We start from the raw sequence: 25,933 nt of genomic DNA on the forward strand, positions 1-25,933 counted from the left end.
CATCCATTTATAACAGTGTGTGCCTGATTTCCCCTTGAGCGCCACCACTCAATGCACCCCCCCCCCACCATTGCTCTTTCAATCAGGTAATTCAGATCACTGTGTGAAGGGGCATTTTCCTTCAGTGCCTTGGACCTTTGACCTTTGAGCATTCATTTATTATGTTGTCCCTCTGCTAAGCTGAGCCTCCCGTCAGACAGGCACTTTGCCTTCTCGCAGTACGGCAGGTTGTAACTCAGCTTAGGCGAGGTCTGTGTCAATCTTGAGCACACGCCCCAGCTGCATTCCTATGTAACCAAGGGCTTTCTTCCTTCAAGAAACAGGAAGAGTGCAACCGGTCTACAGGACGAGTCTGTGTCAAGAAGCCCATGAAAACTATGGTCACTAATCTGCAGCGGGACCAGGTATGTTTCTTGAAGCTGGATTTATAAACCATGAAATATAAGCATTTGTTTCCACTTGTTGTGGCTTTGGATATCTGACCAGGAAGCAAACAACAAAATGACTAAAGTCTAACTAAGGACTTAATTTTGTTCTGATTTAATAGTCTTTCGCTGTTTTCCTCTCGTTTTTTTTTTATCTCCCTGAATGAAATTTTGTTCTCGATGTTTTGTTTGCGGTGTCGAGGAAATTAAAATGGATTTTAAACAACTTTATAAACATCACTTATCAGCTCCTAGCATCTAGAAAGCCTCCGCCAGACAGTCTGCCTGAGATCAGCTAATGGTGGCATTCGTATTTATTCATAGTCGTCTTCATGTAGTATCATCACCATCATTATAGGTCGTGTCGTATGACACAGGTGATCATGGTCCCACGGCTTCACCTGACCCGGATCGGGGGGCTGAGCAGATGCTACACCTTGCCCAAGGGTGACCTGCAGGCTGGCAGAGGGAAGGAGCACCTTACACCTCCTTTGTAGAGACGTATCTTCACCCCACCACCCAAAATGTATATAAGTAGTGCAAAACAAGAGCAAAAATCGTGAGGTAGTGTTCATGGGTTCATTGTCCATTCAGAAATCTGATGGCAGAGGGGAGAAGCTGTTCCTAAAACAAGGAGAATGTGCCTTCACTCTCCTGAACTTCTTTTCTGATTATAGTGATAGGAAGAGGGAATGACCTGGGCAGAGGGGGTCTTTCATGATGGATGCCACATTTTTGAGGCACCGACTTTTGAAGGTGTCCTCAGTGCTGGGGAGGCTAGTGCCCATGATGCAGTTGGCTGAGTCTGCAACAACTGAACCTCTAGTCCATGTCGACATGCTTTTATGTATTTAGTTGTTGCCACACGATTTACTGCTTAGATATTTTCGTTAATGAGCGGGTGTACAGGTGTACCTAATAAAGTGGCCACTGAGTGTATATTGAACAGAAGAAATTCTGCAGATGCTGGAAATGTAGAGCAGCATGCACAAAATGCTGAGGGAACTCAGCAGGTCAGGCAACATCTATGGAAAGAAGTGAACAGTCAATGTTTTCGGCTGAGACCTTATGAAGGGTCAGGGTCTCGGTCTGACATGTCGACTGTTCATCCTCCATCATAGACTCGTTCTGCCTCGCATTTTGTCCCTCTAGCATTTTGCGTGTGTTGCTGTAGTTATATGTTTCTTCACAGACCCTGGGAATGGCAGTGTGTTGGCCACCATGAGGGGTTCTTCCTCCTGTGTTGGTCAGAGATACGCAGGAGCCTGTGATCTTTCACATGTACCTTGAATTACTGATGAATTCACTTGAGGAGGATATTTACTTTTCATTTGTTAACACTTTGGCTTGGCTGTCACTGCTCTGAGTGTTGACACAGTGAACAGTTCTAAAGGTTTGTGCGTGCATTCAAGCTCCCTCTTTAAAGTGACTCCTCATAGGAAAGGCGTGGCAAATCTTTCTCCACAGTGACTCACACCTCTGGGGAACCACCTAATTCCTCCTCCGATCCCTTATCTCCTCTTCTGAGGCCTCCCGCTCGATCACTCTTCAGCCCCTCTCAAAACCCTTGCGAAGTCCTGTCATACCACTGGCTGACTGGATATGGTTTCTGGCATAGCCAGAGAGAGTTTGAACCTTCAACTGATCCCCCGACCCCACCTCATTTCAAAGTTCAAAGTTCAAAGTAAATTTATGTAAAGGTATGTATATGTTACCATATGCTACCCAGGAATTCATTTTCTTGCAGACAATCACAGTATAAGAAAGAAATACAACAGAATCAATGAAAAACTATACACAAACACAGACTAACATGCAAAAGAAGACAAACTAAAAATACAAGATTATAATAATAATAATTAATTTTTTTTCTCAGCTCAAGCTAGTAAAACCTGAGGTACAGGCATAGCCAAGTACTCTCACTTCTCAATTGCTAGGAACTCACACTCACACTCACTTCTCAATTGCTAGCAACTTTCAGACTACTGTAGTGGTGTTTATTACTATTATGTTCAAACAGTGTGACACACAATCAAGAAGCAAGCTGGATTAGGGAGGAGAAAGAACACACACACTGTGGGTAACACAATTGGGTGAAATGTACATAATTCACAACCATCAACATTAAGTTGGGATTTTGCTTTAAGAGGCTGGTCTGACGTGATGACATAATTATGTAAAAGGTTCTAAGCATACGTTTGTTGTGTAGGTTTAGGAGTTCAATAGAATGTGTTTCGGGTTTCATTAAACATAAAATGCCTCACTCCGTTTTATTTGAGGATACTTACAAAACAATAGAAAAGATGCAAATACCTAAAGTTACAATGGAAATGCTAAAAGTGGTTATAAAAATACCCACAACTGGAAAAATACCAGCGGCTATAATATTCATAATTACTGGTATGAAAGATTACTTGCCTTCATCCGTATCTATTAATATATATCAACAATTTTATTAAAAATCCTCAAAAAGTGCCTGAATTTTTGACAGAGAATAATGCATTGATTGGTGGCATCCATTAGTCTCGCGAGACCATGGATCTGTGTATGGAAGACCGGCAGTTGCCCATGCAGCAAGTCTCCCCTCTCCACGACACCGATGTTGTCTAAGCGAAGGGCAAGGGCTGATACAGCTTGGCACCAGTGTCACCACAGGAGTTGCCAGAACGAGGTTGAAGGACTGCCTTAGGGACTCCAGCTCCAGATTTGTCCTCAGGGTTTACTCCTGAAGCCTTTCCCATGAGTGGGTATGGCCGCAAGGCAGCGGAGGTTTGAAATCAGAGTTTTCCCTCTTTTAGATGGACTGCTTTCCCAGGCTGACAAGCTCCATCGACCCGAAGCACTGGTTTTAAGGCCCCAGGACCCACCTTCGCCCATTCTCCTGTCAGTAGAAACAGTTCCGCCGGGCTTAGAGGCTAAGCCACACGAGAAGGCCAGGAGTTGGACTTGGTTGTCAGAGGCTATTTGAGGCGCATGCTGTGAGGAGCAATTTTAGGTAGTGGGAGCTTGTCCCCACTACCACTCCTCGGCTTGACAACCTTGGAACATATCTCTTACCTAAAGGAGAAGTCACAAATGAACCATCAAAATATTGTCCTATTTCTTGTTTACAAACTATATATAAAATTGTAACATCATGTATCTCACAACTAATCACCACTCATTTAGATACCCACAATGTACTTCCAGAAGAGCAGAAAGGATGCCGTGAGGGTATGAAAGGATGTAAAGAACAACTAATAATAGATTCTGTAATTCTAAATCAAGCCCGGTGGAAAAACAGAAATCCTTCATGTTGTTATACTGACTACCAAAAAACATTTGTTTTTGTTCCACTCTCATGGTTAATGGAAATTCTTAATATATATAAAATACACCCAATACTTGTGAAACTCCTGCAACATCTGATGAAACAGAAAAGAACAACCAATGTTATTAAAATAAACCGAGGCATTTGCCAGTGCAACTCTCTAAGACCGCTATGGTTTTGTCTAGCTTTAAACCCACTCTCTAATTTACTGAATCAGACAGAAATTGGGTATCAAATCAGAAACAATGAAATGAACTATACTTTAACACACCTTTGAAATAATACACTCTTTCATCAGTGAAGCTGAAGAAATTAATTCAAACAATGAAACTATTTTTGAAGATATAAACATCAGCTCTGCACTAGTTAAGTGCAGAACATTAAACATAAATAAAGGTGCAAGAGAGCTAACAGAGCAGCAGGATACAATACAACCAATGAATATGAAATATACTGTATAAGTATCCGGAATACCAACAAGCAAAGAAAATAGATCATATTGTGATAAAGGGGGAAAACTTTCAACGGAATTAACTTCAAGATTTAAGAAAATCTGCCAAACAGAGCTCAATAGTAAAAATATAACTAAGGCAATAAACACTTTCACTATACCCAGATTAACACATTCTTTTGGCATAATATCTTGGTTCCGAAACCAATCTGGAAAAGTTACAAAGAAAAATAAGAACTGAAATGACACATTTTAGAAAATACTGTGTACATTCAAAAGCACTACCTAGGACAGAAGGAGGAAGAGGCCATAAAAAAATTTACACAGCTCTCAGATAAAACTTCTAAGGATATTCTTTCATCAACAAAAACAGGACTCCATGCGAGCATATGCAATTCTGATAAGAAATACACACCACTAGACCTAAATGAAAGCACAAGCCACAAAAATGAAGACATAATCACTACAGAAAAAAATTAACCAAAGGAAGAGCATGACCCTCCATGGAAGACTTCCCCAAGTTCTGAGCAGACTCGATGTCGACAAGGAAGCATTGGACGCCTGGCTCAGAGTTGGAGAACTCTTCCCAGAAGCAGAAGGGTTTCTTGTGGCAATACAGGGCCAGGTGGTTAAGACAAAAATGATCAAAAATGCATAATTCAGGATGATAAATGCAGAAGATGCCATGAGAAACCATAAGCAATACAACACATTACAGGATCCTGCAGCAATTTAACTCAATCTGATTACTTACCCAGGCACAATCAAGTGACAAACATCATTGATTAATTAATATATACTGAGAAGTTGTCGAGTTGTTGAAAGTGAGACAATACTTTATGGAATCAGTTCCCTGTTGAGCTGAGTTCTGTACAATAAACTCTGCTAACAGTTGAGAGACTCTTTACAACCCATGTTCTCAGTATTATTTCTTATTTGTACATTTTGTCTTCTTTTGCACACTGGTTGTTTGTCAGTCTTTGCTTATAGTTTTTCCTAGATTGTATCGTATTTCCTTATTTTATAAATGCCTGCAAAAAAATGAATCTCAAGGTAGACCTTGACTTTGATCCCAATGGTCCAGGATCTGTCACAGCCACAAACATTTAATCTCACTGAGGCTCTTTTACTACACTGTTTAAACACACTGAGGATCATTTCATGTGCATTCTTTAACCTCACACAATTCACTGAAAACATTATTGCATTGTGTAGTAAGTATCTGAAAAGAAGTGAATAAATGCTTATCGGGCTTACAGAGATTGATTACAACCAATGTTTTAATGACAATCTCTGCCATCTTCATCAGAGATGATGCCTGGGCATGTCTAGTCCAGTGGTATTTATACCCCAGCAGTCCATTCCTCCTGATTGGTTAGTCCTCATCCAAACAGGCTTTGCTCCCATACCTTGCTTGCAATCAAATTCCAGTTCTTATTTAGAGTGAGACCTTCATTAAGGAGAACAGGAGATGTAACACAAGGAGGAGGAGAAGATGGCGGCGCAACGCAATGCGCGCGGCCTCTCCGGTGATGAATATCTGTTATCTGTCAAGTAGGATGCTGTGCACAATTCTGATTTGATGGAAACAGATGTGAGAGCATGGAGGAACATCTGGTGAAACTTCTGAAATGCCTGTTTCGTTGCTGCCGCTACTGTGTGATCCGAAATCTCCGGAAGGGAAGGCTCTGAATCCTCGGCTTTGCTTGTTGCTCGGCGGCCGGGGTGGGATCAAAGCACTCGGCAGAGGTGGTACTCGGTGCTCAGTGTCAGAGGGCTGGTCGGAGGCTCAAAGTTTTTGGACGGACTCAGAGTCGGACTGTGGTTGGGTGCTTCCAGGATGCTGCATTGGCAAGTTTGCGGTGCTGGAGGCTCATGGCAGGGAGAATTTCTCCCTTCTACCATCTGCGTGAGATGTTGGGGCTATCAGGACTTTGAGACTCTTTTCAAATTACAGTATTGCTTTGCACTGTTGTAACTATATGTTTATAATTATGTGGTTTTTGCCAGTTTTAGTCTTGGTCTGTCTTGTGTTTCTGTGATATCATACTGGAGGAACATTGTATCATTTTTTAATGCATGAATTTCTAAATGACAATAAACGAGGACTGAGTGTCCTCATAATCTAATCTAATCTATTTTGGTTGTCCGGAGAAATCTGTGGTAGCAGAACACTGCATTTGGGATGGCCATAGGAATTGACTTTGATTTCACAAAACTACTGTGTCGTGAATTTTAGCAAACTCAAAAGCCTCGCTCTAAGAGCGAACTGGAATTCAATTGTAAACAAGGTGGGATAGTGGAAGCCTGATTGGATGCGGACTAACTAATCAGGAGGAATGGACTACTGGGGTATAAATACCACTAGACTAGAGATGCCCAGGCATCATCCCCGATGATAATGGCAGAGTTTGGCATTACTAGTTATAATCGATTGGCTGGAAGCCCAAGTATATTCATCATATATGCCAGGAAAGTGTTGTGTTCTTTATACGTACCGTGGGTTACTAAGATCAAACCATATTCTGGAAGTATAGAACTAGAACTTTTATTTACAACAGCAAACGGCAAGCACGTTTTCACCATACAAGTTTCTAATCAGTCTGTCATCTCTGCGCATGCTCTGAACTCTGTCCAATCATGTTCCTACACATGACACGTGATATCACCACATCTTCCTTTCCTTAAAAAGAAAAACAATTAGCAACATCGATCAGAACAAATACATAATTTAACTTGTCTCTATCAGTCTCTCTGGGGGTTTACAAACACGAGTAGACCTTCTAAGTGGTTCACACAGTTCTTGTGTTTCGTTAACACAAAATAATCTGCAGATGCTGGGGTCAAAGCAACACTCACAATACGCTGGAGGAACTCAGCAGGTTGGGCAGCATCCGTGGAAACGATCAGTCAACGTTTTGGGCCAGAACAAGGGTTCTGGTCCAAAATGTTGACTGATTGTTTCCACGGATGCTGCCCGACCTGCTGAGTTCCTCCAGCATGTTGTGAGTCTTGTGTTTTGTTGTTATTTTCATGCGTTGTCTGGTCTGCTTCAGTTAACTGAAACTCCGAAGTTTGCTCTTTCTTGAGGTTCTTGAGAAGAAATCGCAATTCATTCATTAACTGTGTAATCTCTTTTTCATGCTGAGACTACATCACTTCAATAAAACCTCTCAATTCCTTCACTTGTGCTTTCACTTCTTCAATTGGATCCTGATTCTTGTCACTCTTTGGCTTCAGATCAGTATTGTACTGTACCGGCAAGTTTGGTCTCTATATGACTTCATACTCTTTCATCAAGTCACTGTATTCTGACTCTGTGTCACTGTCCAGGACTAAGACTCTTTTCACCAAATTCAGTCTCTCATAGACAGATGAATTCAGTATTGACTGTACATTCTTTGGCATAACCACAAATGAAAGCATGTGCACAATATTTTTATGTGATACTTTTGCCACACATGTTCCTTTAACTGGAATGTCTACACCTAACTACCCAGTCACTTTTATATTTGTCTTATGTAACTTTGGTCTTGGCTTTATTGTATTAAACTCAGGTTCTGCAAGAACATTTACTTGTGCTCCAGTATCAAGTTTAAACAGTATGTTGTTTTGGTTCACTTGCAATGGAATAGTCCAGTCATTCTTAGTCATAGTCATAGTCATACTTTACTGATCCCGGGGGAAATTGGTTTTCGTTACAGTTGCACCATAAATAATAAATAGTAATAAAACCATAAATAGTTAAATAGTAATATGTAAATTATGCCAAGAAATAAGTCCAGGACCAGCCTATTGGCTCAGGGTGTCTGACCCTCCAAGGGAGGAGTTGTAAAGTTTGATGGCCACAGGCAGGAATGACTTCCTATGATGCTCTGTGTTGCATCTCGGTGGAATGAGTCTCTGGCTGAATGTACTCCTGTGCCCACCCAGTACACTATGTGGTGGATGGGAGACATTGACCAAGATGGCATGCAACTTAGACAGCATCCTCTTTTCAGACACCACCGTGAGAGAGTCCAGTTCCATCCCCACAACATCACTGGCCTTACGAATGAGTTTGTTGATTCTTTTGGTGTCTGCTACCCTCAGCCTGCTGCCCCAGCACACAACAGCAAACATGATAGCACTGGCCACCACAGACTCGTAGAACATCCTCAGCATCATCTGGCAGATGTTAAAGGACCTCAGTCTCCTCAGGAAATAGAGACGGCTCTGACCCTTCTTGTAGACAGCCTCAGTGTTCTTAGACCAGTCCAGTTTATTGTCAATTCGTATCCCCAGGTATTTGTAATCCTCCACCATGTCCACACTGACCCCCTGGATGGAAACAGGGGTCACCGGTACCTTATCTCTCCTCAGGTCTACCACCAGCTCCTTAGTCTTTTTCACATTAAGCTGCAGATAATTCTGCTCACACCTTGTGACAAAGTTTCTTACTTTGTTTTCACAAAGCACATCTATATAAAACTCCTCATGCTCATTTTCAAGCACTGCATTTACTTGTTTTATTTTCTTTCTACTTCTGCAACAGCATGAAAAATGATTACTCTTAGCGCAGTCGTTGCACATTTTCCGATACGCTGGACACTTCTTTGGTCGGTGCTGCCGCCCACAGCGATCACATTATTTTTTTCTTTCAGGTGACGTCTTGCTTTCTGTCAGTTTCGTTGTCACTTCATTATTTTTTCTAATATGTTCGCACTTTTTCACAGCGTCTATGTTGTAGTTTTTAATGAAAAGTTCATTAGCCTGCAATGTCACAGCTTCCGAAGCTTTGCAGAGCATCAAAGCTTTTTCTAAATCAGTCTTTCTCTCAGATCATTATCCCGAATGCCGCAAACAATTCTGTCTTTAATGAGAGAGTCTGTCAGTTCTGCAAATTCACATGTTTTACTGTGGTTCCGTAACTCCGTAACAAATTGATCAATCATTTAACCCACTTTCTGCTTACATGTGAAAAACTTATATCGCTCATTCGTCACATTGTGCTTCGGCATACTAAGTGCGTCAAATTTGTCCATTATTGCTTTTACATTCAAATTATCTCCGTTTTCAAAAGTAAGATTGTTGTATACCTCAATTGTGTCGTAACCCATTATCTGGAGTAGAATTGCAGCTTTCATTTTTTCCATTTTACGAAGGGTGATTGATAAGTTTGTGGCCTGAGGTAAAAGGAGTCAATTTTCGAAAACCTAGCACATTTATTTTTCCTACATCTATACACTTAGTCCAGCAGTCGTGGAGCATACGGATCTCTTCTTTGTAGAGGTCGACATCTTGGGCCTCCAGAAGTGGTCCACAGAAGGGGTGATTGATAAGTTCGTGGCCCAAGGTAGAAGGAAATGAGTTATTAACTTCAAACTTTCTGCATTTTCACTTAAAGAGTTGAACTGCACGTGCATGTAACAAGAGCTGTATAACTCATCTCCTTCTACCTTAGGCCACAAACATATCAATCACCTCTGCTGTGGACCACCTGGAGGTCCAAGATGCTCTTGTTACATGCACGTGCAGTTCAACTCTTTGAGTGAAAACGCAGAAATTGTCAACATTTTGTCTCAGTGCCCTGCATAATTACAAAGGAAGCATGGCAGCACCTCTACTTCCTGAGCATTCAGCATGACATCTGAAACTTTGACATATTTCTATAGATGTGTGGCGGAGAGTATATTGACTGGCTGCATCACAGCCTGGTGTGGAGTCACCAGTGCCCTTGAATGGAAAATCCTACAAATTATAGTGGATACAGCCCAGTCCATCACCAGTAAAGCCCTCCCTCCAACTGCACACATCTACATGGAGCGCTGTCGCAGGAAAGCACCATCCATCATTAGGGGCTCCAGCACCTAGGTCATGCTGTCTCCTCACTGCTGCCATCAGGTACAGGGTCCTCAGGACTCACACCACCAGGTTCAGCAACATTTATTACCCCTCAATCAGCGGGCTCTTGAACCAAAGAGGATAACTTCACTCACCCCATCACAGAACTGTTCCCTCTACCTATGGGCTCACTTTCAAGGACTTTTCATCTCATGTTCTCGATATTTATTTATTATTTCTTTCTTTTTGTATTTACACAGTTTGTTGTCTTTTGCACACTAGTTGAATGCCCAGTTGCTGCACCTTTTCATTGTTTCTATTATGGTTATATTCATATTATGAAATTATTGAGTATGCCTGCAAGATAATAAATCTCAGGTTCTATATGGTGACATATATGTAATTGATAATAAATTTACTTTGAACTTTGAACTTTGAGGACTAAGTCCTGTCTCTCAGTCCTGGTGCAGGGTTTTAACTCAAAACATTGACAATTCCTTTTACTGTCATTGATGCCGGTCAACCCGTTGAGTTTCACTAGCAGACTGCGTGTTCCCTGAGATTCCAGCATCTCGGTCTCCTGTGTCTCTGAATTAAAAGTAGGTTTGTGTAATAGGAGTAACATTAATGGAGTCATATAGCATGGAAAAAGGCTCTTCAAGCCTCTATGTCCATGCTGACTACTGCACCCACCTCTGTATACTAATTCCATTTACCAACACTTGGTCCATATTCTCCATTGCCATGGTGACCCCAGTGCTCACCAGGTATTCTTTAAATGTTGAAGAAGTCACTTCCTCCACCATCCTTTCAGCCAGATTCCAACTATTCTCTGGGGTGAACAATCCCGTCCTTATCTCCACTCCAAACCTCGACTGCTTACCTGAATCTAGTTATGGACAACTCTGCCATGGGGGGGGGGGGCGGGGAGCACTTTCGTTCTGTCTGCCCTATTTATGCCTCTCATTGTTCTGTGCACTTTTAACAGGTCCCCAATCAGCCACCTCACCTCCAAGGAGAATTAGTCCAATCTATCCATCTCTCCGCATAACTGAGACACACAGTCCCACTCCAAAAAATCTGTCAGGCTGGCATGATCAAAGCCCCAAGAGTGATGAATAATTGGAGTGTTACCGTGCCTCGCTAACTCACAGGTGTGGAAGCTTCAGACAGGGGAAAGACCTACTGGTCTATGTGGGGAGAGGGGTGCACCTGTCTTCTCTGCCATTGTAGGCCAGGCTCCCACTGTAGATGAGACAGCATAATAAGAGTTCTGTTTTAATTGGTAAATGATAATCAGTTTACTATTGTCACAGGTGAAAACTTTCATTTGCACGACAACCAGACAGATCAAATCCTTACATGCTGTAAGTACACCGGGGTAGTACAACTGGAAACCAGCGAAGGATAGGTTTGGTCCTTAGGTTGAGGTTCTACCCAACAGAAGGCCAGTTTTTAGTGGTATCAGAAAGGATCTGGCAAGTGTGGATTGGTACAGGTGGTTTACTGGCAAAAGTGTGCTTGGTAGGGTGGAAGGCCTTCAAAAGTGAAATTTTGAGAGTTCAGAGTTTGTATGATCCTGTCAGAATAAGCATCTGCAAAATTATTATGTTCAGGATAACAAGTTCAAGGAACCTTGGCTTTTGAGACATATTGAGGCCATGATTAAAAAGAAAGGACAAATGAGGTGGTTGAAGAGTATCAGAAATACAAAACAATACTTAATAGGGAAATCAGGAGGGCTAAAGGAAGGTGTGAGGTTGCTCTAGCAGGCAAGGTGAAGGAGAATCTCAAGGGCTTCTATGACTATATGAAGAGCAAAAAGATAGCAAGGAACAAAATTGGACCACAAAGATCAGTGTGGTTATCTATGCATGAAGCTGAAAGATATGAGGGAGATCTTAAATGGATTTTTTGCATCTGTATTTACTCAGGACGTGGACGCAGAGTCTATAAAACTGATGCAAAACAGCAGTGAGGTCATGGACCGTATATGGATTGCAGAGGAGGAGGTGCTTGCTTTCTTGAATCAGAATCTGGTTTAATATTACTGGCAAGAGAAAATCTGCAGATGCTGGAAATCTGAGCAACACACAAAAATGCTGGAGGAACTCAGCAGGCCAGGCAGCATCTGTGGAAAAAAGTACAGTCAACGTTTCAGGCCGAGACCCTTCGGCAGGACTGGAGAAAAAAAGCTGAGGAGTAGATTTAAAAGGTGGGGGTAGGGGAGAGAGAAACACAAGGTGATAGGTGAAACCTGAAGGGAGAGAGATGAAGTTAAGAGCTGGGAAGTTGATTTCTGAAAGGCTGGAGAAGGGAGAGTCTGATAGGACAGTCAGAAGGCCATGGAAAAAAGAAAAGCGGGGAGGAGCACCAGAGGGAGGCAATGGGCGGGCAAGGAGATAAGGAGAGAGAGAGGTAAATGGGGATGGGGAATGGTGAAGTGGAGGGGACATTACCGTAAGTTTGAGAAATCAATGTTCATACTCTGACACCATTCTCCCGCCACCCTACCAGGGATAGGGTTCCTCTTGTCCTCACCTACTACCCCACCAGCCTCTGCGTCCAGCACATAAACCTCCGACAGGATCTCACAACCAAGCACATCTTTCCCTACCCCTCCACTTTCTACTTTCCACAGGGATCGCTCCCTACGCAACTCCCTTGTCCATTCATCTCTCCCCACTGATCTCCCTCCTGGCACTTATCCTTGCAAGCAGAACAAGTGCTACACTTGCCCCTACAATTCCTCCCTCACTACCATCTAGTGCCCTAAACAGTCCTTCCAGGTGAGGTGACTGGTACTCCTGATGTGGCCTCCTGTGTATCTGACGTAGATTGGAAGTCTGTTTTGCCGAGCACCTACGCTCTGTCCACCAGAAAAAGCGGGACCTCCCAGTGCCAGCCATTTTAATTCCACTTCCCATTCCCATTCCAATATGTCTATCCATGGCCTTCTACTTTGTTGTGATGAGGCCACACTCGGGTTGGAGGAACAACACCTTATATTCCGTTTGCGTAATCTCCAACCTGATGGCATGAACATTGATTTCTCAAACTTCCAGTAACGACCCCCCACCCATCCCTTCACCATTCCCCATCTCCTTTTCCCTCTCTCACTTTATCTCTTTGCCCGCCTATCACCTCCCTCTGGTGCTCCTCCCCCCTTTTCTTTCTTCCATGGCCTTCTGTCCACTTCCCAGCTCTTGGCTTCATTCTTCCCCCTTCAGCTTTCACGTATCACTGATCACCTTGTGTTTCTCTTTCCTCTCCCCCACCATTTAAATCTACTCCTCAGCTTTTTTTCTCCAGTCCTGCCGAAGGGTCTCAGTGTGAATCGTCAACTGTACTCTTTTCCATAGATGCTGCCTGGCCTGCTGAGTTCCTCCAGCGTATTGTGGATGTCGATTAATATTACTGTCACATGTCGTGAAATTTGTTGTTTTGTGGCAGCAGTACATTGCAATGCATAATATAATAAAAACTATAAGTATGGAAACAGTAAAATAAATTAAATAAGCAGTGCAAAAAAGAGATGCAAGAAAAAACTATTGAAGAAGTGTTCCTGGGTTCTTTGTCCATTCTGAGATCTGATGGTAGAGGTGAGGAAGCTGTCTCAGAAATGTTGAGTGGGTGTGTTCAGGCCCATGTACCTTCTCCTTGATGGTAGCAATGAGAAGAGGTGTGTCCTGGGCGATGGGGGTCTTTAATGATGGATACTCCCGCCTTGAGGCATTGCCTTTTTTATGGTGTCCTGGATGCTGGGAAGACTAGTGTCCATGATGGAGCTGGCTGAGTTTACAACGTTCTTCAGCTTTTTCTGATCATTTGCAGTGGCCCCTCCATATCAGATGATGATACAACTCATTAGAATATTCTCCACGGTAGAAATTTGCAAGTGTCTTTGGTGACATACCAATTGTCCTTAAATTCTTTATGAAATATAGCCACAGCCGTGCCTTCTCCATAATTGCATCAATGTGTTCAGCCCAGGATAGATCCTCAGAGATGTTTACACTCAGGAACTTAACCTGAAACTGCTCACTCTTTCCACTGCTGGTCCCTCGATGAGGACTGGTGTGTGATCCCTCGATTTACTCTTTCTGAAGTCTACAATCAATTCCTTAGTCTTACTGACGTTGAATGCAAGGTTTTTGCTGAGACACCACTCAACCAGCTGATCTATCTCACTCTTGTACGCCTCCTTGTCACCATCTGAAATTCTGCCTACAATGGTTGTGTCATTTGCAAATTTATAGATGCTACTTGAGCTGTCCCTAGCCACACAGTCATGGGTGTAAAGAGAGTAGAGCAGTCGCCTAAGTATGCATCCTTGAAGTGCACCAATATTGATTGTCAGTGAGGAGGAGATTTTATTTCCAATCCGTACAGACTGTGGTCAGCCAGTGAGGAAGTCAAGGATCCAGTTGCAGAGGCCCAGGTATTGGTGCTTCTTGATTAGAACTGAGGGCGATTGTGTCGAACACTGAGCAGTAGTTAACAGCCAGCAGGCTGATCCACAGTATTGTTATTTGTGCCCAGGTGATCCACAGCCAAAGTGAGAGCCTGTCAGATTGCATACACTGTAGACCTATTGCAGCGAATGCAGCAGGCCCAGGCAGGAGTTGACTCTGGCCAGAACGCACTCCATCACAGTGGATGTGAATGCCACTGGGTGATAGTACTGAAAGCAGCTTACCCTGATCTTCCTCGGCACTGGCATGATTGCCACGATTTGAGGCAAATTAGGCTGGATAACTCCTCAGGGCCTGATAGGGTGTTCCCTTGGACCTTGTGGGATGCTAGTGCAGACATTGCAGGGGCCCTAGCAGAGATGATTAAAATGTCCGTAGCCACAGGTGAGGTGCCAGAGGACTGGAGGATGGCCAATGTGGTAAGAAAACCCCTAAGGATAAGTTTGCTGCCTCACTGTGTCTCATCACAAGTCCAGAGGTGCTATGTTCATATCAAGCTTTTTCTTTATTGATCATTTTGGGGCCGCAGTGTTACTAGGTCATCGCTAGTTGTTCATTGCCCAATATACTCCACAAGGCACCAATCTCCACTGATATCTACGTATTTTCATCCAACAGAGCTGGATACCCAAGGTAATTAAAAAGAAAACATGCTCCACCTTCCTTGAGGATACAAGTGACCAAAGGTAAAGGACTGTGTGCGCTCCGGCAGGTTAAAGGGGCATGGTTGGTGGCCCAGAGGAGATACAATGGTTGGGGCATGGAGGATACTCTGGGAAATGGAGGGATACACAGGAGGGATATTTTGGGAAAACGTTGAGTGTCACCAGGCAAATGTTGGACACATGTGAGGAGTAAAGGGATACACAAGGGGAAAGTGTGGCATAGAAGCAGAGGGACGTTTGTCTTGGTATTGGTTTACTATTGTCATATGTAATGAGATACAGTGAAAAGGTTGTCTTTCATACTGTTCATACAGATCAATGTACATTATATTGTGGTAAACAAGGTAAAACAATACTGATATGGAATAAAGTGTAACAGCCACTGAAAGAGTGTAGTACAGGTAAATGATAAAGTGTAAGATCATATTGAGGTGAGTTGTGAGGGCTAAAGTCCATTTTATCATACAAGAATTCCATTCAAGAGTCTGAAAACAGTGGGATAGAAGCTCTACTTGAGCCTGGAACATCCTTTCAGGCAATTGTGTCCTCAGAGGGAAAAGGAGGGTATGCCTGGGATGGGAGAGGGAAGAGGAGAGAATATCTGGGATGGGAGAGGTCTTTGACTATTATGGCTACTTTACTGAGGCAGCAAGAGGTACAGACAGAGTCCATTGAATGGAGGCTGGTTCCTGTGATGTGCTGAGCTGTGTCCACAAGCAACTTTCTCCAGTTTCTTATGGTCAAGTGCAGAGCAGTTACCATGCTAAGCTGTGATGTATACAGACAGAATGGTTTCTATGGTGCTTCGATAACAATTGGTTCAGGTCAACAGGGATATGCCAGATTTCTTTAGCCCCCCCCCCCACCCCCCCCCCCAGAGAAATAAAGGAGTTGGTGAGCTTTCTTGGCCATGACATCCATGTAGTTGGACCAGGACATGCTATCGATGATAGTCACACCTCGGAACTTGAAATCCTCAACCCTCTCAACCTCAGCACAGCTCGACCCAAAATGCCATGTTGACCAATCTAAACAGGCTCGACAAACAACCTAACCCTTCCCTCCTACACAGCCCATAGCATCAAGTTTCCTTACACCCATGTGCCAATCTGAGAGACTTTGAAGTGTTCTTATTATAAGAGTGTTCTTATTATAAGAGAAAGCAGAAGTACTGGCGCTTTTAAGGAATGGAAAAGTGGATAAGTCTCCGGGTCCTGACAGGATATTCCCTAGGATCTTGAGGGAAGTTAGTGTGGAAATAGCAGGGGCTCTGACAGAAATATTTCAAATGTCATTAGAAACGGGGATGGTGCCGGAGGATTGGCGTATTGCTCATGTGGTTCCATTGTTTAAAAAGGGTTCGAAGAGTAAACCTAACAATTATCGGCCTGTGAGCTTGACGTCAGTGGTGGGTAAATTGATGGAAAGTATTCTTAGAGATGGTATATATAATTATCTGGATAGACAGGGTCTGATTAGGAACAGTCAACATGGATTTGTGCGTGGAAGGTCATGTTTGACAAATCTTATTGATTTTTTTGAAGAGGTTACTAGGAAAGTTGATGAGGGTAAAGCAGTGGATGTTGTCTATATGGACTTTAGTAAGGCCTTTGACAAGGTTTCACACGGAAGGTTAGTTAAGAAGGTTCAATCGTTAGGCATTAATATCGAAGTCGTAAAATGGATTCAGCAGTGGCTGGATGGGAGACGCCAGAGAGTAGTGGTGGATAACTGTGTGTCAGATTGGAGGACGGTGTGTAGCGGTGTGCCTCAGGGATCTGTACTGGGTCCAATGCTGTTTGTCATATATATTAATGATCTGGATGATGGGGTGGTAAATTGGATTAGTAAGTATGCAGATGATACTAAGATAGGTGGCATTGTGGACAATGAAGTAGGTTTTCAAAGCTTGCAGAGAGATTTAGACCAGTTAGAAGAGTGGGCTGAAAGATGGCAGATGGAGTTTAATGCTGAAAAATGTGAGGTGCTACATTTTGGTAGGACTAATCAAAATAGGACATACATGGTAAGTGGTAGGGCATTGAAGAATGCAGTAGAACAGAGAGATCTAGGAATAATGGTGCATAGTTCCCTGAAGTTGGAATCTCATGTGGATAGGGTGGTGAAGAAAGCTTTTGGTATGCTGGCCTTTATTAATCAGAGCATTGAGTATAGGAGTTGGAATGTAATGTTGAAATTGTATAAGGCATTGATGAGGCCAAATTTGGAGTATTGTGTACAGTTCTGATCACTGAATTGTAGGAAAGATGTCAATAATATTGAGAGAGTACAGAGGAGATTTACTAAAATGTTGCCTGGGTTTCATCTCCTAAGTTACAAAGAAAGGTTGAACTAGTTAGGTCTTTATTCTTTGGAGTGTAGAAGGTTGAGGGGGGACTTGATAGAGGTATTTAAAATTATGAGGGGGATAGATAGAGTTGACGTGGATAGGCTTTCTCCATTGAGAGTGGGCGAAATTCAAACAAGAGGACATGAGTTGAGAGTTAAAGGGCAAAAGTTTAGGGGTAACAAGAGGGGGAACTTCTTTACTCAGAGAGTGGTAGCTGTGTGGAACGAGCTTCCAGCAGAAGTGGCTGAGGCAGGTTCGATGTCAAATTAAAGTTAAATTGGATAGATATATGGACAGAAAAGGAATGGAGGGTTATGGGCTGAGAGAAGGTTGGTGGGACTATGTGGGAGTAAGAGTTCGGCACGGACTAGAAGGGCCAAGATGGCCTGTTTCCATGCTGTAATTGTTACATGGTTGTAAGAGCAGGAGTCATGCCTACAACTTCATAAACAGTTGGTTAGGCCACAGCAGGAGGACTGGATGAAGTTCTGGTTGCCACATTATCAAAAGAATGAGATTGCACTGGGGAAGGTGCAGAGGAGATTCACTTACAAGGAGAAATAGGATAGCTAGGTTCGTTTCCCTTCTGTGGAGGAAGCCGAGGGAGGACCTAAATACATGCAAGATGATCAGGGGCATAGATGGGGTAGGTAGTGAGAAACATCTCTCCTTAGGGGATGCATCTGTGACCAGAGGGCATAGATTGAAGGCAAAGAATAGAGATTTAGATGGAATCTGAAGATACTTCAAATTTGCAACACACTGTCCCTCCTTCTGCACCTCCCCACCTCTCTCTCTGTTTCTCTTTCTCTCTCTTTCTCTCTCTGTTCCTCTCTCTCCTCTTTCTCTCTGTTTCTCTCTCCCTCTCTCTCTGTTCCTCTGTTTGTCTCTCTCTCTTTCCCCACTCTGTGTGTCTCCTTCTCGCTCTCTCTCTCTCCCCCCACCCCCCACTCTGTATGTCTCTCCTCTCTCTCTCTCTCACTTTCTCTCTCTCTCTCACTCACTCTCTCTCTCTCGCTCTCTCTCTCACTCTCTTTCTCCACCTCTGGTTGGGAAACTGTTGTTTTTACACATGGCCTCCCCACTACCAGGGTAAGTTAGTGGTCAGTTCAGCCATCGATGACCTCCTCTATCACCCTCCCTCCCTCTCACAGTCTCTCCCATCCATCCATCTCCTCCTGCCTCCTCTATAATTCCCTTTCGCTCCATCCCACCCTGCTCCTCACATCACTGGTGTCTATCTCCATAGCCCAGCTAACTCATCTCCCCATTTCCCTGCCCAGCAAGCAGCAAATCTGCCAATGTGGTTCTCTGAAGGAGCACCACCGTGCGGTGGCAACGGAGGACAACTTTGGAGCCGCCATTATCAGCAGGTGGAACACAGATGAGCACACAACAGAGGAGCCAACAGACGCCTTCGGGGATGTCGAGTTTTTTGGGAAAGGCCGGAGACATGGAAAGGTAGGGGATATCCACCCTCCACCACCCCCACCCCACTGTGACTGTGTTCAGGACAAAAAGAGCTAACCGTGAACCTTACAGCTCAAACCAAGGTCTCTGATTTTGCTGCTCTGAGGAAATTATCCAACTAGTCTCAGCATTCAGGCTTGGAGATGCCAGGAACAGCCGGGAATGAAAATGAAATGATTTCACTCGTTCAACAAATTAGTAACCACAAAGCATTTGAAAGCATTGACAATTATCTTGAATGTTACAATGAAAATGAAGATTTGGAGGATGCAATCACTGACAGTATTGCATGAAGGCAGCACATTATCTGCACTAGGTGTCTGTGCTGGTTTTGTTCATTTACAGTTATTCAAAAGAACATTGTAGTGTACACTGGATGAATTCCTCCATCGATAACTATTAAGAACGAATACATAATTTTATAGTACCGTATTAGTAGTGTTCTAATTTGTTCTATATTTTATTTAAGTACATCATTTACTCAGTTAAACAGTAATATGTCTTTTTTAAATATCTTTTTAACTATTTCCATGAAACTTTTGCTAATTGGGCAGCACTTAATTGGGCCAAAATATACTGGTCTTGATGTATCCCAGTTAACCAGAATCCGCTGTATATTTGAGTTAGAACCATGGACTGCTTGGTTAATGGTAGGGGGTCCATGCGTAAAAAAGGTTGGGGACCCCTGATTTAGAGATACAGCTGGTAACAGGCACTCCCAGCCCAACAATCCCCCTCTGCCCAATCAAACCCATGTGACCAATTAACCTACCAACCCAAACAAGGGAAATTCTTGCAGATGGGAGGAAACCAGAGCACTCAGAGGAAATCCACATGGTCACGGGGAGAACGTACAAACTCCTTACAAAGAGCATTGTGGAACTAAAACCTGAACCCAGGTCACTGGTGCTGTAATAACCTTGGGAATATTGTCACACTACTATGCCACCCCAATTTTCCCTCTGTAAATGCTGTAAACGTTCTATTTTACAGAACAGCAGGGAGAGTCACAGTTGAAATGTCACCTCCAAAAGAAAGCGTAGTACACTCTCAGTACTGCACAGAGGTGTTTGTCTTATATAAACGTCTCTGGAGTGGGATTTGAACCTTTTCTCTCTAACCTGCCAGTAAACTCTCTGTGGATACTCACTGTTGCGTATTTGACCAGAATTGGTGTTTGCGCTGTTTTAAAGATTTTTTTTTAAACTGTACATCCTGAAATAAAGACTCAAACTGTCAGCAGGACAGGCAGGGACTGTGGAGAGACTTAATGTTTCAGGTCAATGGACCTTTTTCAGAACTAGAGAAATGAGAAGACACGTGTGTTTCAAATTCAGATTCTTAATAATTCACTCATACAGTTACATGTACAATGTGTTTGATAGCATGACTTTTCTGTTTATATTGTGTTCTTTATGTTTACTGTGTTTTTTAATGGTGCTTCAGATCCACAGTAACAATCACTTTGTTCTCCTTTACACGTGTGTCTTGAAGAATGACAATAAACAATCCTGAATGTTGGATTTTGAAGTTGCAGAGAGAACAGAGAGGGGTGTTTGTGAGAGGGTTGTCCAGATGACGTAGTGTTTTGGCTGCTGGAAGCAATCTGTGTGAGAGAGAAAAACAAGGGGACATGTTGGAACAGTGAGACACTGAACACAACATGGCAAATTGAAACAAAAGGAAATGCTGAGGAAAATCTGATGACTTCCTAGCAGGACTGGCCAGTTCAACATAAACAGGAAAGGCTGGGTATTTGGAATTGTTGAATTCAGGATTGAGTCCCAAAGGTTGGAATGTGTCCAGATGGAGACCTGCTTCACAAACTTCGCTTGTGCTTTCAGGTGGTGAAAGACGAAAGAGCAGGGTGTGTGGAACGTGGGAGGCATCCAGAGGCAAGCTGCATGTGGAATGCTTCAAGTAATGGTGTCAGTTGTGTTCTCCCTTCTCCCCCAGTTCCAAGGCAGCGAGTGACAGACGGTCAGTGTTGGCTCTTTAGGCAATTCCTGGATCCTTAAGAAAAGAAGAACAGCCTCATCGCAGTCAGTAGTCAGTTGAGGGCTGCCTGAGCATGTCACCAGGCCTTGACTGATTTTCCTTGAATGAACAAGTTGGTGATAGCATAATGAGGGAAAAGGGAACAGTTCAGTAACACTCCAAAAGTGTGTGTGATTCACCTGCCGAACAACAGCAGGAAGTTGCCTCTGGCTAAGGGGAGGGCCAAAGAGACTTTGTGATTAAAACAGTGGCCTTGGAGGTTGAATTCAAACTCTTCCACAGCCACTGGAGAAATAAAACCGGAATCATTTTCACAGAATCAGCTTCAGATGTCCGACCAGTGGAGAGGGAAATGCATGACCTTCACTCATTACCCATGTGTCATATGTATATCAAAACATCCAAGCAAACAGCGAAATACGGCATTTGCCTCATATGCAGGAAGCAGCCCACAAGTGTCACCATGCTTCCAGTGCCAGTATAGCACGCCCACAACTTACTAACTCTAACCTGTACGTCTTCACAATGTGGGAGGCCATTCAGCCCATTCGATCATGCTGACTCCCATCATTCCCATCCCCACTTTCATTGCTCTGCACCACTAAAAACCATCTTCTCCCACACAGCGCTCACAAAAAATCCTTGATCCTTTAAGCACATACCTAAACTAATTTACGGATGCCAATTAGCCTCAAGGCATATGTTTGGAATGTGGCAGGAAACCAGATGAAACCCACAGGGAGATCGTGAAAACTTCACACGGACGGCGCCTAAGGTCAGGATTGAACCCAGGTCTCTGTAGCTAGAAAGCAGTAGCACTACCTGCTGAACCTTCCTGCTCCCCATTTGTTTAAGTTCTAATTTTATCTTCAGACCAATGAATTAATCAACTACCAGATTGCTGTATGTACTCAATCTAGTTCAGTAAAGCCTTTGGTGAAGGACTTTGCGGATACGTAAGTGACTCCAGACCCAGAGGTGGGCTCTCCAAAGTAGTCCAGTAACTCACAGTTCAAGCACAATTGGGATGGTAATTAATGCTGGCCGTAAGCGTAGCCCGTGAAAAGTTAACACCAAAAATTTTACAGATCAGTTATTATTCTGTCCAACCCGTGTGGGCTAGCCCTATGAACATGTTCGCCAATTTAACCCATTGCCCCCACTCTTTTGCAACGGGCCATTGAAACGTCCCTCCAAGTCTCTGTTGATTCCTATAAGATAGACACTGGTGAGGGCCTTGAGCCTTCTCTGCAGCCTGAAAGGATGATAGCTGACCTGCTTCTCCTGGCCCTGGGCAGGTATAGTGGTAAGTTCGAAGTCCTATGTCAGCTCCCTCCAGGAGGGAGGCAAAAGCCGAGAAAAGATTTATTGATTAGCTTTTATTTGTCACATGTACATCAAAACGTACAGTGAAATCCATTAGCAACACACAAAAAAGGCTGAGGAACTCAGCAGATCAGGCAGCATCTATGGAAATGAATAAACAGGTCAAGCTGAGTCTTAGCCCGAAACATCAACTGTTTACTCAGTTTCATCAATGCTGCCTGACCTGCTGAGTTCCTCCAGCATTTTGTGTGTGTTGCTTTGCAGGATTTCCAGCATCTGCAGGATCTCTTGGGACAGTGAAATACAGCCTTTGCATAAAATCAAATCAGCCAAGATTTTGCAGGACATTTTCAAGTGTTGGCCACACTTCAGGCTCCAACATTGCACAGCCACATCTCATGAACCCTAACCATGGGTCTTTGGAATGTGGGAGAAAACTGGAGCACCCAGAGGAAACCCACACAAACACAGGGAGAATGTACAAACTCCCTACGGACCGTGAACCCCAAAGTTATGGCTGGCTGCTGTAAAGTAATTGCACTAACCGTTACGGTTCTATACTATGGACACAGAGAAGGGAAGCAACTACTGCAGTGAAGGGATGGAGGTTATCCACATTGAGGAATCTCTGTTACAGTTGCAATCTCATCTCCCGGCTAGAAAATTCCTGAAACACACATAAAAGTTGCTGGTGAACGCAGCAGGCCAGGCAGCATCTCTAGGAAGAGGTGCAGTCGATGTTTCAGGCCGAGACCCTTCGTCAGGACTAACGAAGGGTCTCGGCATGAAACGTCGACTGCTCCTCTTCCTAGAGAAGCTGCCTGGCCTGCTGCGTTCACCAGCAACTTTTATGTGTGTTGCTTGAATTTCCAGCATCTGCAGAATTCCTGTTGTTTAGGAAATTCCTGATTCATCTTGGACACCAGACAACTCCACACCAAAATCCTGGTGGACTGAGAGAGACCTGTACCCGCAGGGGTATTATATTCTGGAGGAACCAAGAGAGCCTGTTCTCTCCAATGGGAGGAAGTAATATCATGTAGCACCAAGTTGTAGAGTCATAGAGAGACAGCAGGGAAAGAGGCTTTTCAGCCTAACAAGTCCATGCATCTATTAACCACTAATCCTACTTTACTATTTGCATCAATCCTACTTACTGGGGTGGCACAGTAATGTAGTGGTTAGTATAACACTATTACAACACCAGTGACACGTGTTCAGTTCCGCCGCTGTCTGTATGGAGTTTGCATGTTCTCCCTGTGACGTGTAGCTTTCCTCTGGGTGCTCCAGTTTCCTCCCATATTCCAAAGATGGAAGAGTTAGTATGTTAATTGTTCATACAGCTATGAACATGTTTTATTGTATTACTACAGTTATGCTGTTGGGTATTTTATTATCCACAACTTTTCTGTAAAACGCAGTGTGATCTGTTAATCAAACTTTACGGTCTAGTATTTTGCTTTCTGTTAAGATAAGAAGTCATTTGAACCGCTTAGGAATGCTATATCAGCCAATTAGGTTTGCCTTGATAATATTCTGGCCAATGGAATGCCATGGAACATTCGAGAGAGATTGGTGGCATTAAATTTCTAGGAGAACGTGAGTTGGTTTTGGGTCTTCCCGCAGGAGTTGGGGGAGAAATGAGGTCCGGAGAAGAGCACAATGGAAGATGCTCACAGAACCCTGCCAGAAGGACAGGCACAGTTGGAAGAAGTTCTTTGTGCAGACAATTGGTTCCATTGAGGAAGTGCCAATACTTCTGAGTTTCCCAGTTAGAGGGAAGTTCAAACTGTGGCTGGTGTTTTAATGCAGAATGTGGGTTCAGCACTGTGAGTAATTAAAGCAAAGCACCCAACTACCCAGCAATGAGCTCCAACGTTCATGTGCACATTATAGATGGGTTCTTTTATAATGGGCTCTTTTTCTGTTAACGCTTTGTTAAAGTTGAAAACTTTGTAAATATATTTCCACTTTAAGTTTATGCCAGTGTGAGTTCCATTATTTCATGGTGAACAGTAATTTGTGTATGAAGTGGTATCTATACGACATTCACCATAACTTTCGTTCCCTCAATGGAACATTCCAACTTTTCTGTTTGGTTGAACTCGAATCACACTGACCGTAGACATGTGTTGTTTATTAGAGATGGCTGTCTCGCCATTACCCATGCATTGCTGAATCACGTGACTGTTAGCCAGAGATATTAATGAACTTAATTTGTTATGAGCTGCAGTGAAAGGGTTACATTTTTTGGGGGCTCATCCGGGATAAAATGCTGTATGAATGTTGTATAAGGATTGGTGAAGCGTTTTTTTTTTGTTTAAGCCTATGTTTAAATTGGTGTTTTAAGTGCAACATAATTAAGGTATTTTAATATAGATGCTATGAAAATTAAGGTCTGGTGCAACAAGAAGGGATTATCCACTCGAAAATACTTGTGTTCTGAGTGAGGTTTCTGCCAGAATTATTGATGACATGTTATATGGAATGGTGAGTTCTGTAAAGTATTGGGGAAAGTTACACTGATTGATTGGCATTTAGATAAATCAGTTGTAAAAATGTTGTGCTAGTACACACCACCAGTGACATGACTGAGTTCACACTGCCTGATAGCATAGAGGTACCTGGAGAGGCGGGCCACGGCCAGTTCATATCTTTAAAGTTGCTGAGAATGTAACTGAGTGTGGTGAAAATGCTGAAGGTGAAGATTTTAAAGGCAAGTTCTTTATTTCTACGGAGTGAGGAGAAGACTTTGTCTGATGTTAAAAGTCTAATAGGTCCTTCAGCTGTTGATTTAAATTTTGAACTGGTCCATCCTCACCCTCCTCCATCTTTTACTCAGTTACTTAGAGAGCAAGAGAGGAGGAAAATATTATGGAGAAACAGAATAATTCCAACAGTTGGGCAATGTCTTCAGTTGTAGTCCCTACTGCTAAAGTGACCCCTGATGCCACACAAGTAGAGGTTTTGAAAAAAGAAGTGAAAACGTCCATGCCGAGGTATCTTGGTTGATATCTGCTAATACTGCAGCTAAACATGACAAGTCCACTAGGAAACCCAGCCCACCTTTAGGACTTACGAAGCAGAGGAATGCTGCTGAAGACAGTCTTTGGAATTGGGAGATGACTGTGGAGAAGGTGGACATTTCAAAAGAAACTGTGACAGGAAAATCTTTGAAAAGTAAATCAGTGGTTATTCAGTCAGGAAAAAGAAGAGGCAAAACTACAGAGGGACCCAGTAACGGAATGACATAATGTCCTGGAGCAAACACATTCCAATCAGTGTATCACCACAAATACTAAAGTGCAAAACACTACTCCTGTAAGTTTACAAACTCTGATGTATCCATATACAGATTGAAGGTATTTGTGCTAGAGCCTTACATGACACAGATTCTCAGTTACTTTACTGCACAGATCCTTTTACAATTGGTATTTGATGCATTTGCCATTGACGCCTCTCAGTGCCCTTGAGATTTGGGGGCTTAGTGCTGATGAGTACTCACATGATGGTTACTTCTTGTTTTGGAAGCAGGTGTTGGAGTAGCTGAAACTATTGATTCATTAGTGTTGGTCTGCCCTGATCTGGTCAAAAAAAGGAGAAGCTTCCATACATGTGAGAACAAATACTTCCACTGAGA

General features: G+C 43.2%; 1 protein-coding gene across 1 annotated transcript in view; it reads left to right on the plus strand.

Moving 5' to 3' along the window:
• The first annotated feature begins 210 nt into the window (after positions 1-210).
• LOC134353876 (transient receptor potential cation channel subfamily M member 4-like) overlaps positions 211-25,933 on the plus strand; it is a 137,404-nt gene continuing 111,681 nt past the window's right edge. Inside the window, exons 1-3 of the mRNA XM_063062376.1 lie at positions 211-404; positions 15,103-15,170; positions 18,783-18,960. Coding sequence (XP_062918446.1) covers positions 369-404; positions 15,103-15,170; positions 18,783-18,960 — 282 coding nt within the window. The 5' untranslated portion in view covers positions 211-368. The remainder of the gene's footprint in view (positions 405-15,102; positions 15,171-18,782; positions 18,961-25,933) is intronic.

The sequence above is a fragment of the Mobula hypostoma genome, chromosome 11 (genome assembly GCF_963921235.1).
Source record: "Mobula hypostoma chromosome 11, sMobHyp1.1, whole genome shotgun sequence".
NCBI lineage: Eukaryota > Metazoa > Chordata > Chondrichthyes > Myliobatiformes > Myliobatidae > Mobula > Mobula hypostoma.